The 17,389-nt window shown below is 37.3% G+C and overlaps 1 protein-coding gene across 6 annotated transcripts; it reads right to left on the bottom strand.

The window, feature by feature from the left end:
* Window positions 1–730: 730 nt before the first annotated feature.
* On the bottom strand, window positions 731–16,068 carry Marcal1 (SWI/SNF-related matrix-associated actin-dependent regulator of chromatin subfamily A-like protein 1). 6 transcript variants are annotated; one of them, XM_022845323.2, is made up of 20 exons: window positions 15,936–16,068; window positions 14,329–14,493; window positions 14,026–14,193; window positions 13,600–13,800; window positions 13,175–13,296; window positions 12,595–12,715; window positions 12,302–12,458; window positions 9,157–9,299; window positions 8,849–8,953; window positions 8,120–8,319; window positions 6,216–6,317; window positions 4,651–4,782; window positions 3,910–4,042; window positions 3,344–3,412; window positions 3,035–3,128; window positions 2,546–2,646; window positions 2,189–2,326; window positions 1,575–1,633; window positions 1,131–1,261; window positions 731–865 (listed from the first exon to the last, which is right to left on the bottom strand). In XM_022845323.2, the coding sequence occupies exons 2-19, from the start codon at window positions 14,380–14,382 to the stop codon at window positions 1,135–1,137; spliced, it is 2,226 nt and encodes a 741-aa protein (XP_022701058.1). In that variant the 5' UTR covers window positions 14,383–14,493; window positions 15,936–16,068; the 3' UTR covers window positions 731–865; window positions 1,131–1,134. The 6 variants fall into 6 exon arrangements, with proteins under 6 accessions (XP_022701058.1, XP_022700284.1, XP_022701784.1 ...); XM_022844549.2 differs by having other exon boundaries at window positions 731–1,261; XM_022846049.2 differs by having other exon boundaries at window positions 731–1,261; window positions 14,026–14,151.
* Between the last annotated feature and the right edge of the window lie 1,321 nt (window positions 16,069–17,389).

Below are 17,389 nucleotides of genomic sequence, written 5' to 3'. Positions count from 1 at the left end.
AAAAAAAGCCGTCCACAGCGTGTCGTTTGTTGCAGTAGCCACAGCCATCGTTATTATCCGCGTGTTGGTGTGATGGTTACATTTGCCGCCACTACCGCACAAATGTCATCACATGTGCTGTAGTCATTACTCTTTGCACATGATAGCTTACGAAGTCGGATAAAGAATCCATGCGGAACATTTTTTTGGCCCCTACCGCAGAATACCTACGCCGGCACTAAGGGTGATACTGTGACAAGACGCGCTATCGACTAAATTATCAAGCTCATCAGAATAATGTGCTTCAGTGGGTATAAGCTCAGGTAGGTAGGCGACTTAAAACCAAAGAAGAAATTATCAAAGGATTATATAGTGCTGTGTAGAAAAAAAGGCCTAGCTTGATACATAAGAAATGCTTATTTCACAGTCATCTAGTTTCAACTTCAGTATTTGTACAGTAGTAAAACAATTATATTCAACTCCTGGGGCTAACTTGTGCCAAGGCTGGATAAGTTATCGTTTTCAAGTTGACTCGCAATCTACTTTAATCGGCTTTTTCATATGATTTATTAATCTATTAGACCATCGTGACTAATATATAGGTATTTAAGCAGTCTTTCAGTTTCTGGTGATCAACATTGTCTCAGGCACCAGCTAGAAGTGAGTACATGTTAGCAACGAGGTTTAGAAGTAACTTTGAGGAACAATTAATCAAACTTTATACGCTCAATACAATGAATACATAGGATGGTCCTAAATTTAGTTATGCATATATTTTTATACAATAAGCGCCCTAAAGTAGCAAAATTTGTACACTTAAAACTTCAACAGCAATATGCCCCGTGCCTCCGGACCATTCATCGAGGTCTCGTGTTTTTCTCCTCTCCTATAAAATAGGTCTATCTTAGCCCAACAATCTGTGCTGTGCCTGTTTCCTTTTTATCGTTTTTGTGCTGCATTCAAATGGTCGACGGGCTTCACTTCACGATACAGTTGTAGAATTAAAAATAAGTTACATAATCAAAGGTCTAGTTTAAGCAAACGCAGATGGTTAACACTAGAGGCATAAGCAGGTACACATTTTATGTTTCAAAAGTATCATATTCAACAAGCCTAACCAAAATGGTAATAAAACTTGAGGACGACCTTACACCCTTATAAATCTTCCGGTAGTAGAGTCGAGGTGTCCTGACTTAGTTCAATCCAAAATGAATCTTCAGTTGTATTCATGAAGTCTTTGATACTTCTTTGGCGTTTACTGGGCGGTCTAGAATTGTCAGCACTGAAACAAACAGCTGTAGTTTGAAAAGGTGTTGTACAGAGGCACCTAAAGCTACACGAGAACCCAGAATCTGTCAGGATATTCCATATCATATATGAATTTCGTTTATAATTGATTGCTTTGTCTAGGTTATAGTATTCATATATATAAATGAAATCTAGCATTTTGACAGTTTCCAATTCAATTCCTCCAACCAATTTGATAGCATTATCCATAACAGAAGCGCACATAACGCAAAATTGTAGCCGATGGTTCGTCGTTATGGATCAACCCTACAGACTTGCAACTCATTTGAATGATAAACTGAGCTTACCTGTCGCCCTCGGCGGCTCCATTTTCCTCCAGGTCATTGTCAACCACTTGCTCTGATACCTATCCGGTCAAAAATGTGAGGATTGCTTAATAACTAGTTACAGTTGTGAGGCCAGCTTTATGACACACGTTATTATACATCCTAGCATAATATAAAAAAAGCATAGCTGACCTACCACATATTTTTTGTTGCTTTCGTATATATCACAAAAGTTAGAATCGATATACTCTAGACTACTCTATACCAAAGGGAAGCAAACTGAAAGCAAGCCTAAGTAATATATATAATTTTTTATTCCCTTAAAAAAGCGAGCATATCATACACTATACTAAAAAGCGGTTAAGTTTAAAAGAATTATACCTTTTCAGCTTGTTTTACACGAAAAAAAAAATCCTAAACAGTGTTTGCGGTAAAAGTACTATTTCCAGATGGCCTATGCAACTAGTAAATGATAAATTCAAGACCAACACTAGCGCCTTTGACCTAAAATTAGAAAGGCGACGTGACCACGATATAGCACTTATCGGTAAACAATGCTATACGATCACTAATATTATAAAGTACTAACAAGTAAAATCACTGAGGTGCCTCTGCGAACATGGCTGTGTACGTACCCTGTTCATTGCATCGGAAAAGGTATCCTTACTGAGGCCGACTTTGTTGAGGACAACAAGCTTTTGTTCGATTAGCGGCCATATGTAGTCATCGGAAGTTTCCCGGGCAATTAAGTATTGCACGACGCAGTTTTGTTTCTGCAACATTCCGATCAGACATTCTGGTTTGTTCCTATACATTATTGTGCCATAAAACGCTTTAGACATTATACGCGAGACAGTTAATATTACATTTATTCATCTTCCAAGAAAACACATCTTTTACTCTTCGGAAAAAATCATTAGTTCGACCTTATATTCTTACATCGGATATACGTTAACTAGTCGTATGGCAGTATGCAAAGTACAATTCACTACCTGCCCGATACGGTGCACGCGGTCCTCAGCCTGCGTAAGAATCCCAGGGTTCCAAAAGAGCTCAGCAAAAATCACGAGATTTGCCGAATGCAACGTTATTCCTAATACAATAAATAGTAACTGATAATACAATAAATACACACAAAAGTTCTCTAATTGCCACTATCATTTCAGCAGCAACAATTTATTAGAAAGTTACTATCTATTCCATTAAACCTTGTAAGTATACACCCGATCGTATATACGTAAGTATGTACCAAAAGCGTAGTATGAGCAGTTCGGTAGGGCGCAGTCAATCAAACATACCATCTGTTCGTCATGGTACAATAAAACAGAGCTCCGACTAATTTCAAAGATGATTTAATCGTTCTGCTACTGACATCATTGGGCCTAGGTCAGCTAATGCTAGGATGTCCTCCATTTATTATATTATATGCTATCAGCTGAGTGACAAAAAGCATGAATATGATGAATTAATTGGCAACATACCAGCGTTAGCAGCCGTGATGGAAAGTACGGCAACCCGGCAGCTTGTCTTTGACTGAAATTGCTCCACCAGCTGTTGGCGTACATCGGAGCTCACCTAGGCCGCCAGTATTGATCAACAGCATTTTAAATATATAATATATCATCATGCAAATTCAGTGTTTAATGCCAACGCATCCATATTTAGACTAAAATGCTTACAAATAAAACATTAGGCTAGACATACGCAGTGGACTGGTGCGCGTAGAAATAACTAAACAAAAAATTAAGAAACTATTTCGCCACTTCAATACGAAGATGTCAACGACATACCTTTCCGTCGATGCGGATAAAATCAATACGCTTCTTTTCGAGAAGTTCAGAAACTGCATTTAGCATCACCTATGTTAAACAAGTTACAAGACTCTGTTAGGACCTCACGAAGCCCAAATAGCTACTTTACCATGACAAAATTTTTAGGTAAGGTATTGTTTGAGGAAAGCTACTTTCATCGGACGAATCGACAAAGTGCTTTCAAATGCGACAGACCCGCCTCCACTGCCCTGAAAAAAGCTTGCTACCATCTTCTATCTTGTGATCGGTGTACAAGAATGATTATTATCTATATTACTGACTAAAACCTGGTAAACGTAACAAAATAGGTTTCAGTCTATTAAATCACAGTAATACAGCTGACTATCTTAACATATATATACACACTGTACTGACGATAGTGTGTTTGATTTCCCAACAAAGAGCTTCATAAAAATATCTGTTTCTTCGGTGCCTTAAAAATGGCTCCAAAGGCTGAAGGCTTGACTCTCGATATATCCTCTTGACAACATCCTACTTAAGTGATAATATATATATATGTATATATGTATATATATATACTTTACCGAGTGATGTGCAAAAACCAGAAATTTGCAATCCCCTTCAAGCATTTCTTCGACGTATTTGCAAACGGCACTCATCTTAAGCTCGGCACTTTTTGCGAAATATTGTATCAAAACCCCTCGGCGTTCTGCAGTACTGGAAAATGACTCATAAAAAAGTAAATTGGTTACATAGCGTGATAAGCAGATCCAGCCAGAGAACAAACTGATTCAAAGTTAGTGACCCGTTCTTTTTAACTATCTTGTTTGTTTCGGTTAACTTACAACTTACACACAATAATGCGCTTCATGCATAGCTCAACTAGAAAAAGCCAACTTCAAGTTACTGTTTGAAATACCGGAGCAAACGTAGGATTCCCCTGATTTGAAATCCGGGAGTTCTTTATCTATGAGAATGAATTGAAAAACAGACGACCAAAAAAAACAACTGCAATAGCCGTTAGCAACACCGTTCAATTGTCACCTGTTAACGAATGACAGTTGTGGTCTCGATTCACGCTTGTCTAGATAATAATGCTACACTTGCCAAAAGACAGATTCACCAACGGTTTTTTCGAGTATTTTGTTTCTGGACAAGAATAATCGAATGCCTGCCTAAAGAACGTTCCTCAAAGTACTCCCAGTTAGAGAAAGCATGGTATGCAAGATTTCAAGGAGCCGTCGAAAAAAAAATAAACTATTAAGAAAATCTAAAAAAATTAAATGTACTTAGAATGTTTAGTATATAATGATTGACTGAAATACCTTAGGCCGATGTTGTTAACCATCTGACTGAGATACGCGGCTTGACGGTCCTGCTTCCGGACAAGTGTAGGATCCAATAGAACCACAATTCGTTGTTTATCTGGGAGCTGTTCGAGAACCTCACTCTTCAACCTGTATAATACTTTTAATTTAGTATTTTGATACACATGCCTTCGGAAATATTGAGGTAACAAAAGAGTAATTCAGCACTCTAAAAAGATTCGTGAAGAAACGTGAATTTCAAAAAGAACAATCGATCTATATGTACTGGCCCTAATAGTGAGTATCGGTCTTTACATGGAAGCCTTCGTTAGTACTTCATACGGTCGGTAAATTTCTGAAGATCATGTTCTTCCTGTTACTTAGTAAAGAGGATTAAATTATTTTCCATTGCATATATTCGTCCGCTACACGAGGTATTATGAACTGCTAGACAGTCAATTTTCTGCTCGAAAACTGTATTTGTCGTTTTATTTGAACCAATGAATAACGAGCTTTAAAGTAGAAGCACCATCTGCACCGAACTACACTTTTGATATTTTACAAAACATAGGAAGTTATTTTGTGGACGCTGACACCTCTCAGAATTGATATGCTCACAATATGCAATAGTTCCCGCTAAAAAGCTAATTTAAATTGGTCAGAACATAATGCCATTTTTGCTTATGCGAAAGACAGCGTTTTCGATAATGATAATGACTTTATTCATGATGTATTCTGTTTATCTTTCTCCCCTAATTTCTCTATGCAGTCTCACTAAAACTTTCCATCGTAGTATTAGTAGTTCTTGGTACTGTTAAAGTTGTTTAGTTAATGGTGCTCCTATTAATTTAATTTGTTCTCAAAAATGGGATGAGTTCTCAATTAGTCCCATATACTAAATGCATAAAAACATATATAGAATTTCGGACGCAAGTTTTTGCACAGTGGATTTAATGATCACTTAGTCTTGTCTATCAAAACTTTCTTATTGTATCGGCTCGCTTACTTGATGTAATTCGGATATATGACATGTTGTTTTTCTCAACTATAAGAAGCTTATCAACGTTTGTCACCTAAGGTCCAATTTCGCTTATATAACTGAACTACTAGATGAATATACTACACTTAAATCCTATCTATGAATTATATTGTAGATACAAATAGCTTTTGGGAAAGGTTAAATACAATAGGATTTTGACTAGTACAAGGAGGTAAGGCACATTGGGGGAACTTTATTTTTTGGTCAAACGACCTTATATGACAAGCAAATACTGCGAGAAAATTACTAAGCTTTAGCTAAAAAGCAAAACTGAAACCTCGTGGTTGTTGGTGTAGCGCTATTTCACACCATCGATGAAACGATGAAAATGATATTTATAAGGAGCATATAGAATAAAAAGCGGAATCGGCTTTGATAAAAAAAATGAAAACCGATTCTAGACAAATGACTGAAATGTTACCTTCTATTTGATATATTTACCCATTAAGAAAAAAACAATTAATATAGGTCATTTTATATCAGGAGAGATAGATTCAACCGGGTTCTAATATCTAAAAAACCTTTGTTACGATATCTAACTTGCCTTCGAACCATGATCACCTCTCGAAGAAGAATGTGAAGTTCATCTAGGTATGAACTGCCACTGAAATCCCAGCCAAATCGTGTTTCACGTGCGTTGCAGTACCTAAAAAAATGATCATATATATATATAACTCGGAAAGCCGCATAGAGGGGGATTTTTAAAACTAGATTTACCAGGGGAGTGAAGTTGCTGCTCGTTTTAGTGAGTGTAGAAAATTTTCGTCTGGATGGACGAATGTACATTTTTTAATTTCTTTATTTATTATTAGTACAATATTGTAGAATTACTTAATAGGCTATAAAATCCAAAACGACTTCCTCTAGGTGTCCTTGAAGATGGCTATGCTTAAAAACAACATACATCTTAATTATTTTCCGGTTTTCATAAACGTAGTAACATGTGTTTCTCCTTTAAATAATCAAAAGAGGCTAATTTAGGATCTACCTCAGATTCTAACTAGTGTTAAGTTATGCTAGGTGATTAATTTTTGGTTACAAAAGACGCCAAGCTCGGCTGCTGCCAAAAAAAAAACCAGCGGTGCTAATGATGCTAAGACAAGATATGTCACACGTTTTGCGTGAAATAAACAAACAATGAACACATAAAACGAGATGTTAGTGACTTTCGCAGTAGTGAAACGTATAGGCACTGCATACAATTATCAATGCTTTTAGAGACGCAAGACATAATAACAAGAAATGTTATAAAATGTACACAGACGATTTTCATTCAATAGACTCTGGTGTTCTTCGACAGATATGCATTTGTCATCTAACAGGCAAAAAATGAATACCGCGCTTAAAAAATAATTGTAGGCTTTCCAAAATTAGGTTTTAGCATTTTTAACTCGGTCCAGTGTAATCAACATTCGACAAGGGCTTCTGAAGATTCAAGAGTAGATACTAATCAGAGGATACAAAGTCAGATAAAATTGGAGAGTGCATCAAGGATTCCCACGGTAAATGTGTAATCGCGAGTTACTCTTGCGTTGGGTACCCGGGCATTCTCCTGCTCAAGCATAACGCATTCTCTGCCAGCAGGGTGCGTTTCTTCTTGTGCAGTGCTTTTTGTAGCTATGCAGAGTAGATTCGCTCGCGATGGGTTTTCCAAATTTTTAGAAACTTACAGTGTACGATGCCTTTGCTGGTCCACCCATTATATAATGGACGTTTTGTCTTGTTAACTTTTTCTCTCAGTACAGGTTGAATTTTTTACGCCGTAATTTTGCTTCGCTGGATCGTTTTGATACCCAGGCATGTTGAAACTGCTTCTATAGCAAGCAGATTTAAAGAACCATACTGGAATTGATCTTGACTGTATGTTTTTTCACATCGGTCATAGACCACTTGCCATCTTTGTGTTATTTTTCCATTAAAAGAGAAAAGTTTTTATTACAATGGAATTCGGTACCCTTAACCCTTGAGCAATAACGACAGTCCTTCTCCAGTCATGGGTTATACTTGGTCGTTATAGAACAAAAGGGGTCCTCTTGAACGAGAAGGATCTTTGAGACTGAAACCCTTTGCGCGAAATTTCTCAAATGAAGAGTCTATCATGTGAATCGATACGATTCTAAAGACAGCATGAATTTTCACCAAGGTATGCATCGTGATGGTTTCAAATTTAGGTCTGACTTTCACGAATCTACCTATTTTAAATAAATGTCCATAACATTTTCCGCCGACAAATGCAGCCGCTTTTGGTATGACTTCATCCATAAAAGATCTAAACACGAAAAACGCTAATTATTTAGGAACCGTAACACCGCTTACGGCTCTCAGATGAGAGTAAAATTTATAGACGCGAAATCTATTAGAAGTTCTGCGGTTCATGGAATCACTTCTCATTATGTAAAGCTACATGCATGCAACCCATGAAAATAACTTAAAATCACATCTAAATACCGAAGGGCAAAATCATGTACAACTGGCCAGTTCCTCACAGCGAGACATTGGATTTGGGGATAAAGCTCGATTGGTCGAGAGAGCGCTGGTGTTCCTGAAAGTAGAATGATTCTCCTTGCGTTCCCAGACAACTCCAAAGCGACCTTCGTTCGCTGCGATTTGTAACCTTTGAGGAAATGAGACTCATCAAATATTAATACCTGAGAATAAGCAAAGACGAAGATCACAGCATGTAAATAAAACAAAAAACAAGATGATGAATTATATAGGCACGATTCCTACACTCTGATCCTAGCCAAAAGGTCAGGAAGCGAGGTACGATGTCTGCTGAGAGCAACGCTATAGTGGTAAACCCTACCGTCTATAGAAGATAAGACCAACCATTCGTTATTTGATTGAGCTAGAACTTCATCGACCACCAAGCACATGAGCTAGCTGAAAGCGCGTTGTTTGGTTCTTACTAAGTACAATCACATGAATTTCTGAAGAAAATTTGGAAAGCAATGGTTTCTTTTGTGAAAAGGAGCTTTTCTTCCTTTCGAAGTATTCAGATAGCGTAATGCTAGATGTAAGCTTAGAAGTGGAAATAAGCTTAAAAGTGAATATTTTAGTACCAGAAAAAAATTGGTAAATTTAGTTGAGACAATGACAATCAACATTTTGTATCCAGCGTGACGATCCTATTAAAAAATTACACTTTTTTGACAATACATGATGCGTGAATTATACCTTGAATTTTGCTCGCATTAAGTCTTCGCTTCTACGAGAAACGATATCGTATGAGGAGATAATAACCTGATTAGCCCCTAGGGGCTCAGCCGCTTTCACAACTACCTGTAACATAGTCAAGATGAGCAACATGTTTAATACGAATATTATATATGAAGCCGTTCCGAATATCTAAATTGGCTAAGAAATAACTTCAGATAATATAGGCCCATTGACAAAACAACATTAATCAACAACTTGAAAATCTGATTTTGAGTCGGAACTGTATATGAGCATTTATGGAGTAAAAATTACACCCCTGTACTAACCTGGATGTCGTGCTCGGTGATAGAAGGGAGCCACTGTAAGAATGCGTCCCTCCAGGCAAAACGCATCGAAGATGGGCATACCACTAACAACGGCCACTCCTCACGATAGTATGTGGCAATTGCCAATGCCTGCACAGTTTTGCCTACATTTTTATAGTAGTTAACGAATTCCGGTTAAGACCAATTATATATATATAACTGCATCAAGTTGAATGATTTCTTTCAAAATGAAATACTCTGTAAGCAATCTAAAAAATGCTTTGAAACTTTGTTTTAGAAGCGAACTAATCGTTTTAAGAATATTTTTCAACGGAAACGTAGAATCGGTTGAAATATTAAGATAATATAAGGGAATCTTTGAGATTAAACAGATTTTAAACTACGGGTCGTTGACAGACGAATGTTAGCGAATAATCTACTTGTAAGTAAAAATGGGTTAAGTTTACTCTAGAAGGAAAGAGTTCAGAAGAAAAACATCTTTTGGTTTTAGAAATCAACGCTCAATGGTTACGTTTGTTCCTCGAAAGCTACAGAAATTCATCGAACATTAATGAAGGACATTGCTTAGGAAACCTTAGGCAAAAGCACAATACATAAATGGTGTAAACGTTTGAAAAATGGAGATTTGCATTTTGAAGACCAGTAAAGGGGTGATCAAATTTCTCGACCTGAAGGATAAGAACGAATTATCGCACTCGAGAAGGCTTCTTATGAAAGCAGACCTTGAAGTTTAAGGGCTCTGTCGAATAAAACTAGTATTTCACATGTAGCGAGTTGCACAATTACAACCCAGATACTTAAAATGCGGAAACTGAATAAAAAGTGGCCCTCCGTGAATCGACTCCAACTGCTATACTCCACGTGCAATTTGCAGAACTTTACTTGGAACACACGGCCACTGTAGGCGAGGCATGGTTTAATCTCTAGCACTAAGTGGAAAAGGACTGTGCGAAAATGACGTCGCATGTCCAAAGAAATCGAATTCAGTGGCAGTGTTAAGCAGGTTCGGACATAAGGTGATAATAGTATTTATAATAGGCATAAGGAACATCTGCTTCTATAAAATACTTGCCAAAAATAAAACAATGAACGCAACTCGCTATCTCGATTACTCGTAAGCCCTTGGCACGGCAATCGGAAGCATGCAGTCTGGTTGTTTGATGGCCATGTCAGTCCTCATCGCCATTGGATTGAAAAAAGAAATATCCAACGTTGGTTTTAATTCGCTTATTTTTTTACCATGTGGTTACGGAGCTTTCCATGCGGAAAAAGGCAACTAGTGGGCAAGCATATTTCGTTATCTATTTATTTCCAGAAGCCTATAGATACAGTAATTCCTTATCGGAACGCGAATGATAGGCATAATGCTGTTAAGAAATTGTCAGAGCGTTGGTACAAGCTTGTAAAAAATAAAGAAGAGTAGCTCTAACACATATTGACAAATCATCATTCTAGCCCGACTTGTTCAAAAAAACGTCCAAAAGTTAATTAATTTCAAAACCTGCCGGATTTTCCTATAGATCCAGGGCCCGATCACCCATCTCAAGCTAAGAACAAAACAAACAAATGGGGCTTGGTTGTCCAATCACCCACATCAATAATTGTGAGATATGAACTATTAGTTGAACATTTCAACTCATATGAACAAGTCTGAAAAATTTTGTATTAGCAAAAATACCGGGAGAAGTAGGTTTACTGTTTTGGTAATAATAGGCTTACAGTAAGTTGAAATCAATGCGCCAAGGAAGGAAGATAATCCATACATTTCTAATATTGTAGGCGTATAAATAATGATAAGTAAAATAGTACTATTAGAGTTATTATCTCTAATTTATCTATGATGAAGTTTACGAACAATTCTTCACGAGAACATCCTATTTAGCCTCTTAGTTCAGATCACCCCTATTTTCTACATCACCACCAATATATCACGTTTTTCTACGCCGGAGGCTTTATTTCAGATGCTAGCGAAATGCGATATATTACAGAATCGTTGTTACGTATTAAACATGCTTGCCATCGAATGTAATTGTCAAAGACAAGATAGACTCGTTATCTACGTCGTATATAAAGGCAATTCAACGAGCATACCGATTCTGCAGTCAAAACAGGGATTGAAATAAGTGCGGTAATCGTCCAAGAGCATATTCATTATTTTATAATGGTAATGCTGGAATATCAATTTTTCACTGTCGCGTACGTGAACATTATAGATAAATAGTTCGTAAGCGCTGCGCGATTTGCTGCTGTTATTGACCCGTCGACGTGGTTCGCGCCTATGTTTGCATTATTACTACTTCTACCGAGAGACACAGCTTTATATATTTTAGTATTTGGTTACATGAGCAGATCTCGAACCTGAAAGAGATTACCGCTAAGTTGATTTAGATCAGCACATGGGTAATTTAAGATAATACGTAACGTTAGGGTCATTTATGGGTGTGTGTAAACACAAATATCACGCTGTGTCGACTTGTTCGTTCCGTCTTTTATGACAATTTTCCAAAAAGATCTTATGTCTACAACGTTCTCCAAATTTCTTTTTCTCCTTATTCTTTCTTTTTTTTTTGAAAACGACGACGATTTATTTAAAACAACATTGCATTTTAAAGTTGACAGCTAAGTCTGGCTCAGAATCTAGACGTTTTTTGGTCAGGATTTTGCTATGTGATGCTGTATGAGCTACTGTATTCTGTATAACATCTACTGTTATATTAAACGTTTCATTGTAAACTATACTCAACAAAATGCGGTCTGCTTTATTAATTTTCTGCAAGCGGTTGCTTCTGCCGACATCAACGAGGGTTTCTATCGAGGATACACATATATTTCAACCAGGTGTTCAAGACGCTATCGCGTGTTAGTTTTCGACTGAATTTCCGATTTCCTTCGCAGAATGTTTTTGAATAACAAAATATAGTATTTATTCATCATGACGAGATTCACATTTCTAGATGCTCAAAAGGCAATGTTCCGCAGCTCATTGGCCCATCGTGAATATACTAAAGGGATATGTGCGCGACCGCATCCATTCAGAAGAATCGTGTACTTTATCTCTGTAACACAGTTACTGATAAAACTTCAAACTGTGTTTTCTTTTTTGTCCCTTCCTCCCTTACGCACACAACATGCAGCTTACACTTACCAAGACCCATGTCATCGGCTATCAGGATTCTGCCCCGCTGAGCGATACCCCGAAGTACTCCTTCCCTTTGGAAGGGTCTTAAAGCTTTCCTGAGCTTTGGATCGATTGAAGACATCTCTACATCCTCCGTGTGTATTTGAACGTTTGAGCGAAGAACCTAAATATATTAACTTTGTCAGATCTAGCTTTGTACAGGTAAACATGAAAATTATGAATTTTTAAATTTGAGACAACAGGACTACCTAACGTCAGTCTCAGAGGACGAATCAGATATTGTTTTGTTTTTTGCTTACCTTAGGAATAAAAGTTGGCAGTCCAGTAATACTAACTTCTGGAACCTCTTCTCGAGCTTTTTTCAATAACGTTTCCATGTGCTCGAGACGAAAACAATAATGCCGAGTAGACGCATCATATCTGAAAACTTATATATGTATTTGATTGGGCTGCTTCAAGTAACACGATCCTTTTGTCTTATCAGACGTTGAACCGAGTTTCAATAAAAACTAGAACCTCTTTAAAATACTAACCATCTCTTCTTTTCATTGATAGCGTGGACAGGGGTTGTTCATAAACTTACGAGCATTTGCCGTTCGTAGACAAGACATACAGCCTTGATAGCGCGAAAGCCTCTCCAGACAGTTGATAGGTGAATGGAGGACGCTGTTTGAGTGCTTATGTTGCTGCTGCTGCTGTTAATATTGAGTTCCACACTACCCTTTGCAATACCTGTTGATGCCTTTATTCTTGACTAATAACAGTTTTAAAGATAAACATTTGATACAGGCGAGTAGTATTATATCATCTTCTAGAATCGTCTCAAAAAAAAATTCCCACGTGTAAAGCATTGTATATGCTGTTTCTATTGACGTTTACCGTGATCCGGGGAAAGTTCTCAGAAGCTCGGTTAGTTTGGCGTTATAGCCGCATTGTAAACGAAATTCAGCACCCGAAATGAGAATACAAAGTCCCGTCACTCGAGGTATGATAGGCTGGGCCTGGGAAAGCGAATGAAATGACACCAAGTAACAATTATGATTAGCATAGCGTATTCGGTCTAACGGCTGACAAAGTTCTGCTGCCCGAAAGCGACTCAAAATTTAAAAAAAACTGCTAAGAATTTGTTGTGTTAAGCCTATATATTTCCATAAAAATAAACTGATCTTCTTAAGTAACGCTTCCTTCAGAACATTCTATTATTAAACGTTATACTCAGACTGATACCAGGACCGTAAAAAGCTTTCTAAGCTTAGGTGACCTAAATTTTGTTTTATACTTTAGTCGTTTGATGGTCAAAACACCTTTATTCCACTCGTCGTCGTAGACTGTTTTGGTTTACTGCTGTTTTTATTATACACATTGTTGTTATAATAGGCATCGCTGTTATTCTGTCCTCCGCGGATGTGAGGGCCATTATACGAATATTTAAATCTACCGCCTGCTTGGTTGCTATTTTGTGCTCCGTGAAGTCCATTTACAGCTTTGGAGGATGATGCAGAAGGCTAAAATTAAATCAAAACAACCAAAATAGTACAATCAGACTAAGCTATAACTACTGATGAAGTTACTGTTTTTAAATATATATAAAAAATAAAACGCGTATTCTGTATGCCCATCGCTGGCAAACAATGGCGCTTCGACATACTACTCAATACAGACCAATATTTAGACTTAATTTCTATATTAACTGTAAATTTACCGAGTAACAACTAGTCTGAAGCACTAACCATATTTTGTCCAGGGAAGCTCACAACGCTCGACTGCATCGAAACACCCTTCTGATTTGCATTGGCCGGCGCGGTCATCTCTGACCCTTTTAGTTCCTTTCGATTCGTTTCTTGTGCAGCCGCTGCCTGAAGTCTTTCAGCCTCTTTTTGCTTTTTTATTGCTATTGCCTATATATATATATATATATTATAAAAATTAAATTTGTGAGCGAAAGGCAAAATCAAGATGTGCCACTTCTAACCACGTTTACTACTTTTCGTATTCGATAAAAGAAATCACTTTTTAAGTTATAATAAACAGACCTTTGCTCGATTCTCTTCGATCCGCCTTCGAACCTCTTCTGATAGATTCTTCATTCTGCAGCCGTATGACAACCTATCTATGACAGGTGTAGAGGATTTGCCAACCGAGGTTATTCGATTGATTTGCACGTACTGGCTCTCGAATACAACTAAACTATTGTTCACCTACTCAAATAAAAACAACAGAACAGTATAGCTCCTATATTGTTAACTGACGAAATTCCGAAAACTTCTCTACTTGTAATATTTTTTTCACTTCAATACTTAACCTCGAAACAATAAAATTTACTAGATTGATTTTAGCTTTACTGACAAGCATGACAAACAATTAATATGCAGTCTAGGATTCCAGATATGCCGCATACACTACGAAGAACGGTTGTTTTCCCACCGATAAAATCGGTCCTATCACGTATAATTTGTTCCACGATAATCTGAGTAATTAATCGAAATTGTTTTGGTTAACAGCCTTTAATTATAACGTTTGTTGCAAATCGAAAAGTAAAATGCAAAGTAAACACCATGTACAGGCGAGGATCATATAGTTTCATAACACACGAATCAACAGTTTAAGAACTGACCCACCACATGCAGCTACGTAGTACTATGGCATGCAATCTTATTATCGCAAAGGCATTGTTGGAGTATGCTTAATTGACTGGCAGTGTTCTATGTAGTGTTATCTGCAAGAGAGATGATTGAATCTAGAGAATATGTTTCGATTATTAAATTGATATGATACACGCGGCCAAAAGCAGTAAGCAATATAAAATGCTTTTAGTACGTTCGTTACTGTAGTAAAAGTAGAGATATACAATCGAAGCTGGTACTAAACTTGGGCAACTTATGTCGGCAAAAGCACTAAGAAAGCTAGCTTAGGTGTGATGAAAATTAGATACCATTTTTTGGTTTCTTTATCTAATCACCCTTGCCGCGTAGTAAATAAAATTTTATAAAAATATGCGAACTAGAAAAGAAGCTGTCTAAAATTCATCTCCAAATACATTATGTGAAAATGTCGGACACGCTATGTACTTTTAGCTACAGGACTAACAACGGCGTAGATCTGCAAGTCTGGAGCAATAACGTTAAGGTTAGCAGGTATTGGGCCTCTTCGACAGTAACTTTTTTTCGTTTCATCTAGGAATAATTTCTCACGTTTCAATAACAGAGCCATCTATCATTTGAAGACAAATAATCTTCCACTAATGCCTAAGGGAATTTTATTTTCAAAATATCAAAGCCGACATATGTCAGTATCTGGGAAATATAATATTAAGACTCCTTTATATGCTTCTGTAATGTCGTACACACAGGAATGTTATATATTTTGTATAGAACATTCTAAATGTATAGGAAGTAGACAAGTGTAGTGCTAACACAGGTCTTCGTCATACACAACTGCTGAACATAGTAAAGAAATGAAAAAAACTTCCGCTACAAACAGCACAGCTGATCTGTAGTATCGATTCACACAATTCACATCAAATTAACAACATACTGTCACCACAACAAGAATAATTTTTGTGAAACTTCCGTAGTTGTTGTCATTGTACACCGTATAATGTTTTTAATTAAATTATTATGGCGCACAACTTGTTACTTACGCGGAGATTCAAAATTACAGTGCACTGTACTGCGGGACAAAATTGTTTAGCTTAAAACGACGATACGGAGTTGTTTATGAATTGTTTTCTATGCCTGCGCGTCCGATATCCTACACACGTGCTAGTGTTGCAGACAAGACGAAGTAGCCTATCTTAGTATGATCGATAATTGTCCCCTTCAGCGGCAACATCTTTATCTCCTCACCGGCTTCTTCGAAGCACCTACAAACCGAAACTATAGCCAATAGTCTGTCTACTAACCGAGAAGACACAGAGGCTGTTTGGGTTCGAAACCGTACGTAAACACATTTTGTTTCGCGCTGAGGCCCTGCCGTTTCAAGCAACACTTAACGGCTTTCGTGCGGGATATCAACGTTAAAATATTTAGTTTATTGACACTAAACAAAAAATAACTGCAAGAAGAAAAGATCAAATTATTCCGAGTATTTCGAAATAATATGTGGAGGAGAACTACGCGAAATAATTGAAAGCACTCAAACAATTTCTCTCTTAGAACAACCCGGGGCTATTACATATGATTGAGAAAAATAAAACGCTATTGCAAAATACGTTAATACCCATTCCTTGACTGGGTCTCCTGTCTCATTTACACACAATTAATTTTAAACCAAATAAATTAATAGAAATATATGATGTACCTGCGCTTGTCAAGGCTTTTACACAAACGGCCTACTTGTTGGATGCATCCATTAAATTATTGCAATGTTTATCTAATGTTTATGTTGATATGATGCGGCCAACGCTCAGTGATTTCATTCAATCGAATCTCATGGAGCTACTAATGTTCCTGTGCCCTGTTAAACTTTGCTTTCGCATACATAATCCTAATGTGAAAAAATAAGTACTTTTAATATGTATTAAAAGGAATTGCATTAATGAACATGCAGTAATTTAAAACATACTGTGCTTATGTTCATTAAAGTTCATATATCATGATAACACGTGTTATATTATTCAAGAAATAAGGTAGGATATGCTGCATTTCACGTCACAGTACCGGGGTCCAAGCACACTTGCTACATTTTCATTATCAAATGCTTGTAAAAGCGACGTGTTAGCTTTACCTCTGACTGAAAGATGCATCTTTGCCTACACTTGCTTTTCTTAGCGCTATATTTTCTTACTGGTTTAGTGCTATCATCAGTCTCGCTAGAGAAACCAGGAACTGTTTCAGGGATTGACTCCGGTAAAGTATCGACGCACCTGCCTATAATCGATAGATAAAGCAAAGCTCAGCATTCAGCGCTGCGCGAATTCCCGTTTTCCCTTCTGTCACCCCACTGGACGTGTTTAGAGAATACGACCGGGATCTGCACGCCCAGTCTTTTGATGGTATGGATAACTCACGTGTATCAAACCGTGAGTTATCCATACCATATCAGCGTGTGAAACGCTCCTGGCCATAACAAAGCCAAAAACCCTGTTTCGTCGAG

This window comes from Varroa jacobsoni, unplaced genomic scaffold, assembly GCF_002532875.2.
Source record: "Varroa jacobsoni isolate VJ856 unplaced genomic scaffold, vjacob_1.0 scaffold_3, whole genome shotgun sequence".
In the NCBI taxonomy this organism is placed as follows: domain Eukaryota; kingdom Metazoa; phylum Arthropoda; class Arachnida; order Mesostigmata; family Varroidae; genus Varroa; species Varroa jacobsoni.
Note: the sequence above shows the minus strand (reverse complement) of the source record. Positions and strands in the feature narration are given on the sequence as shown.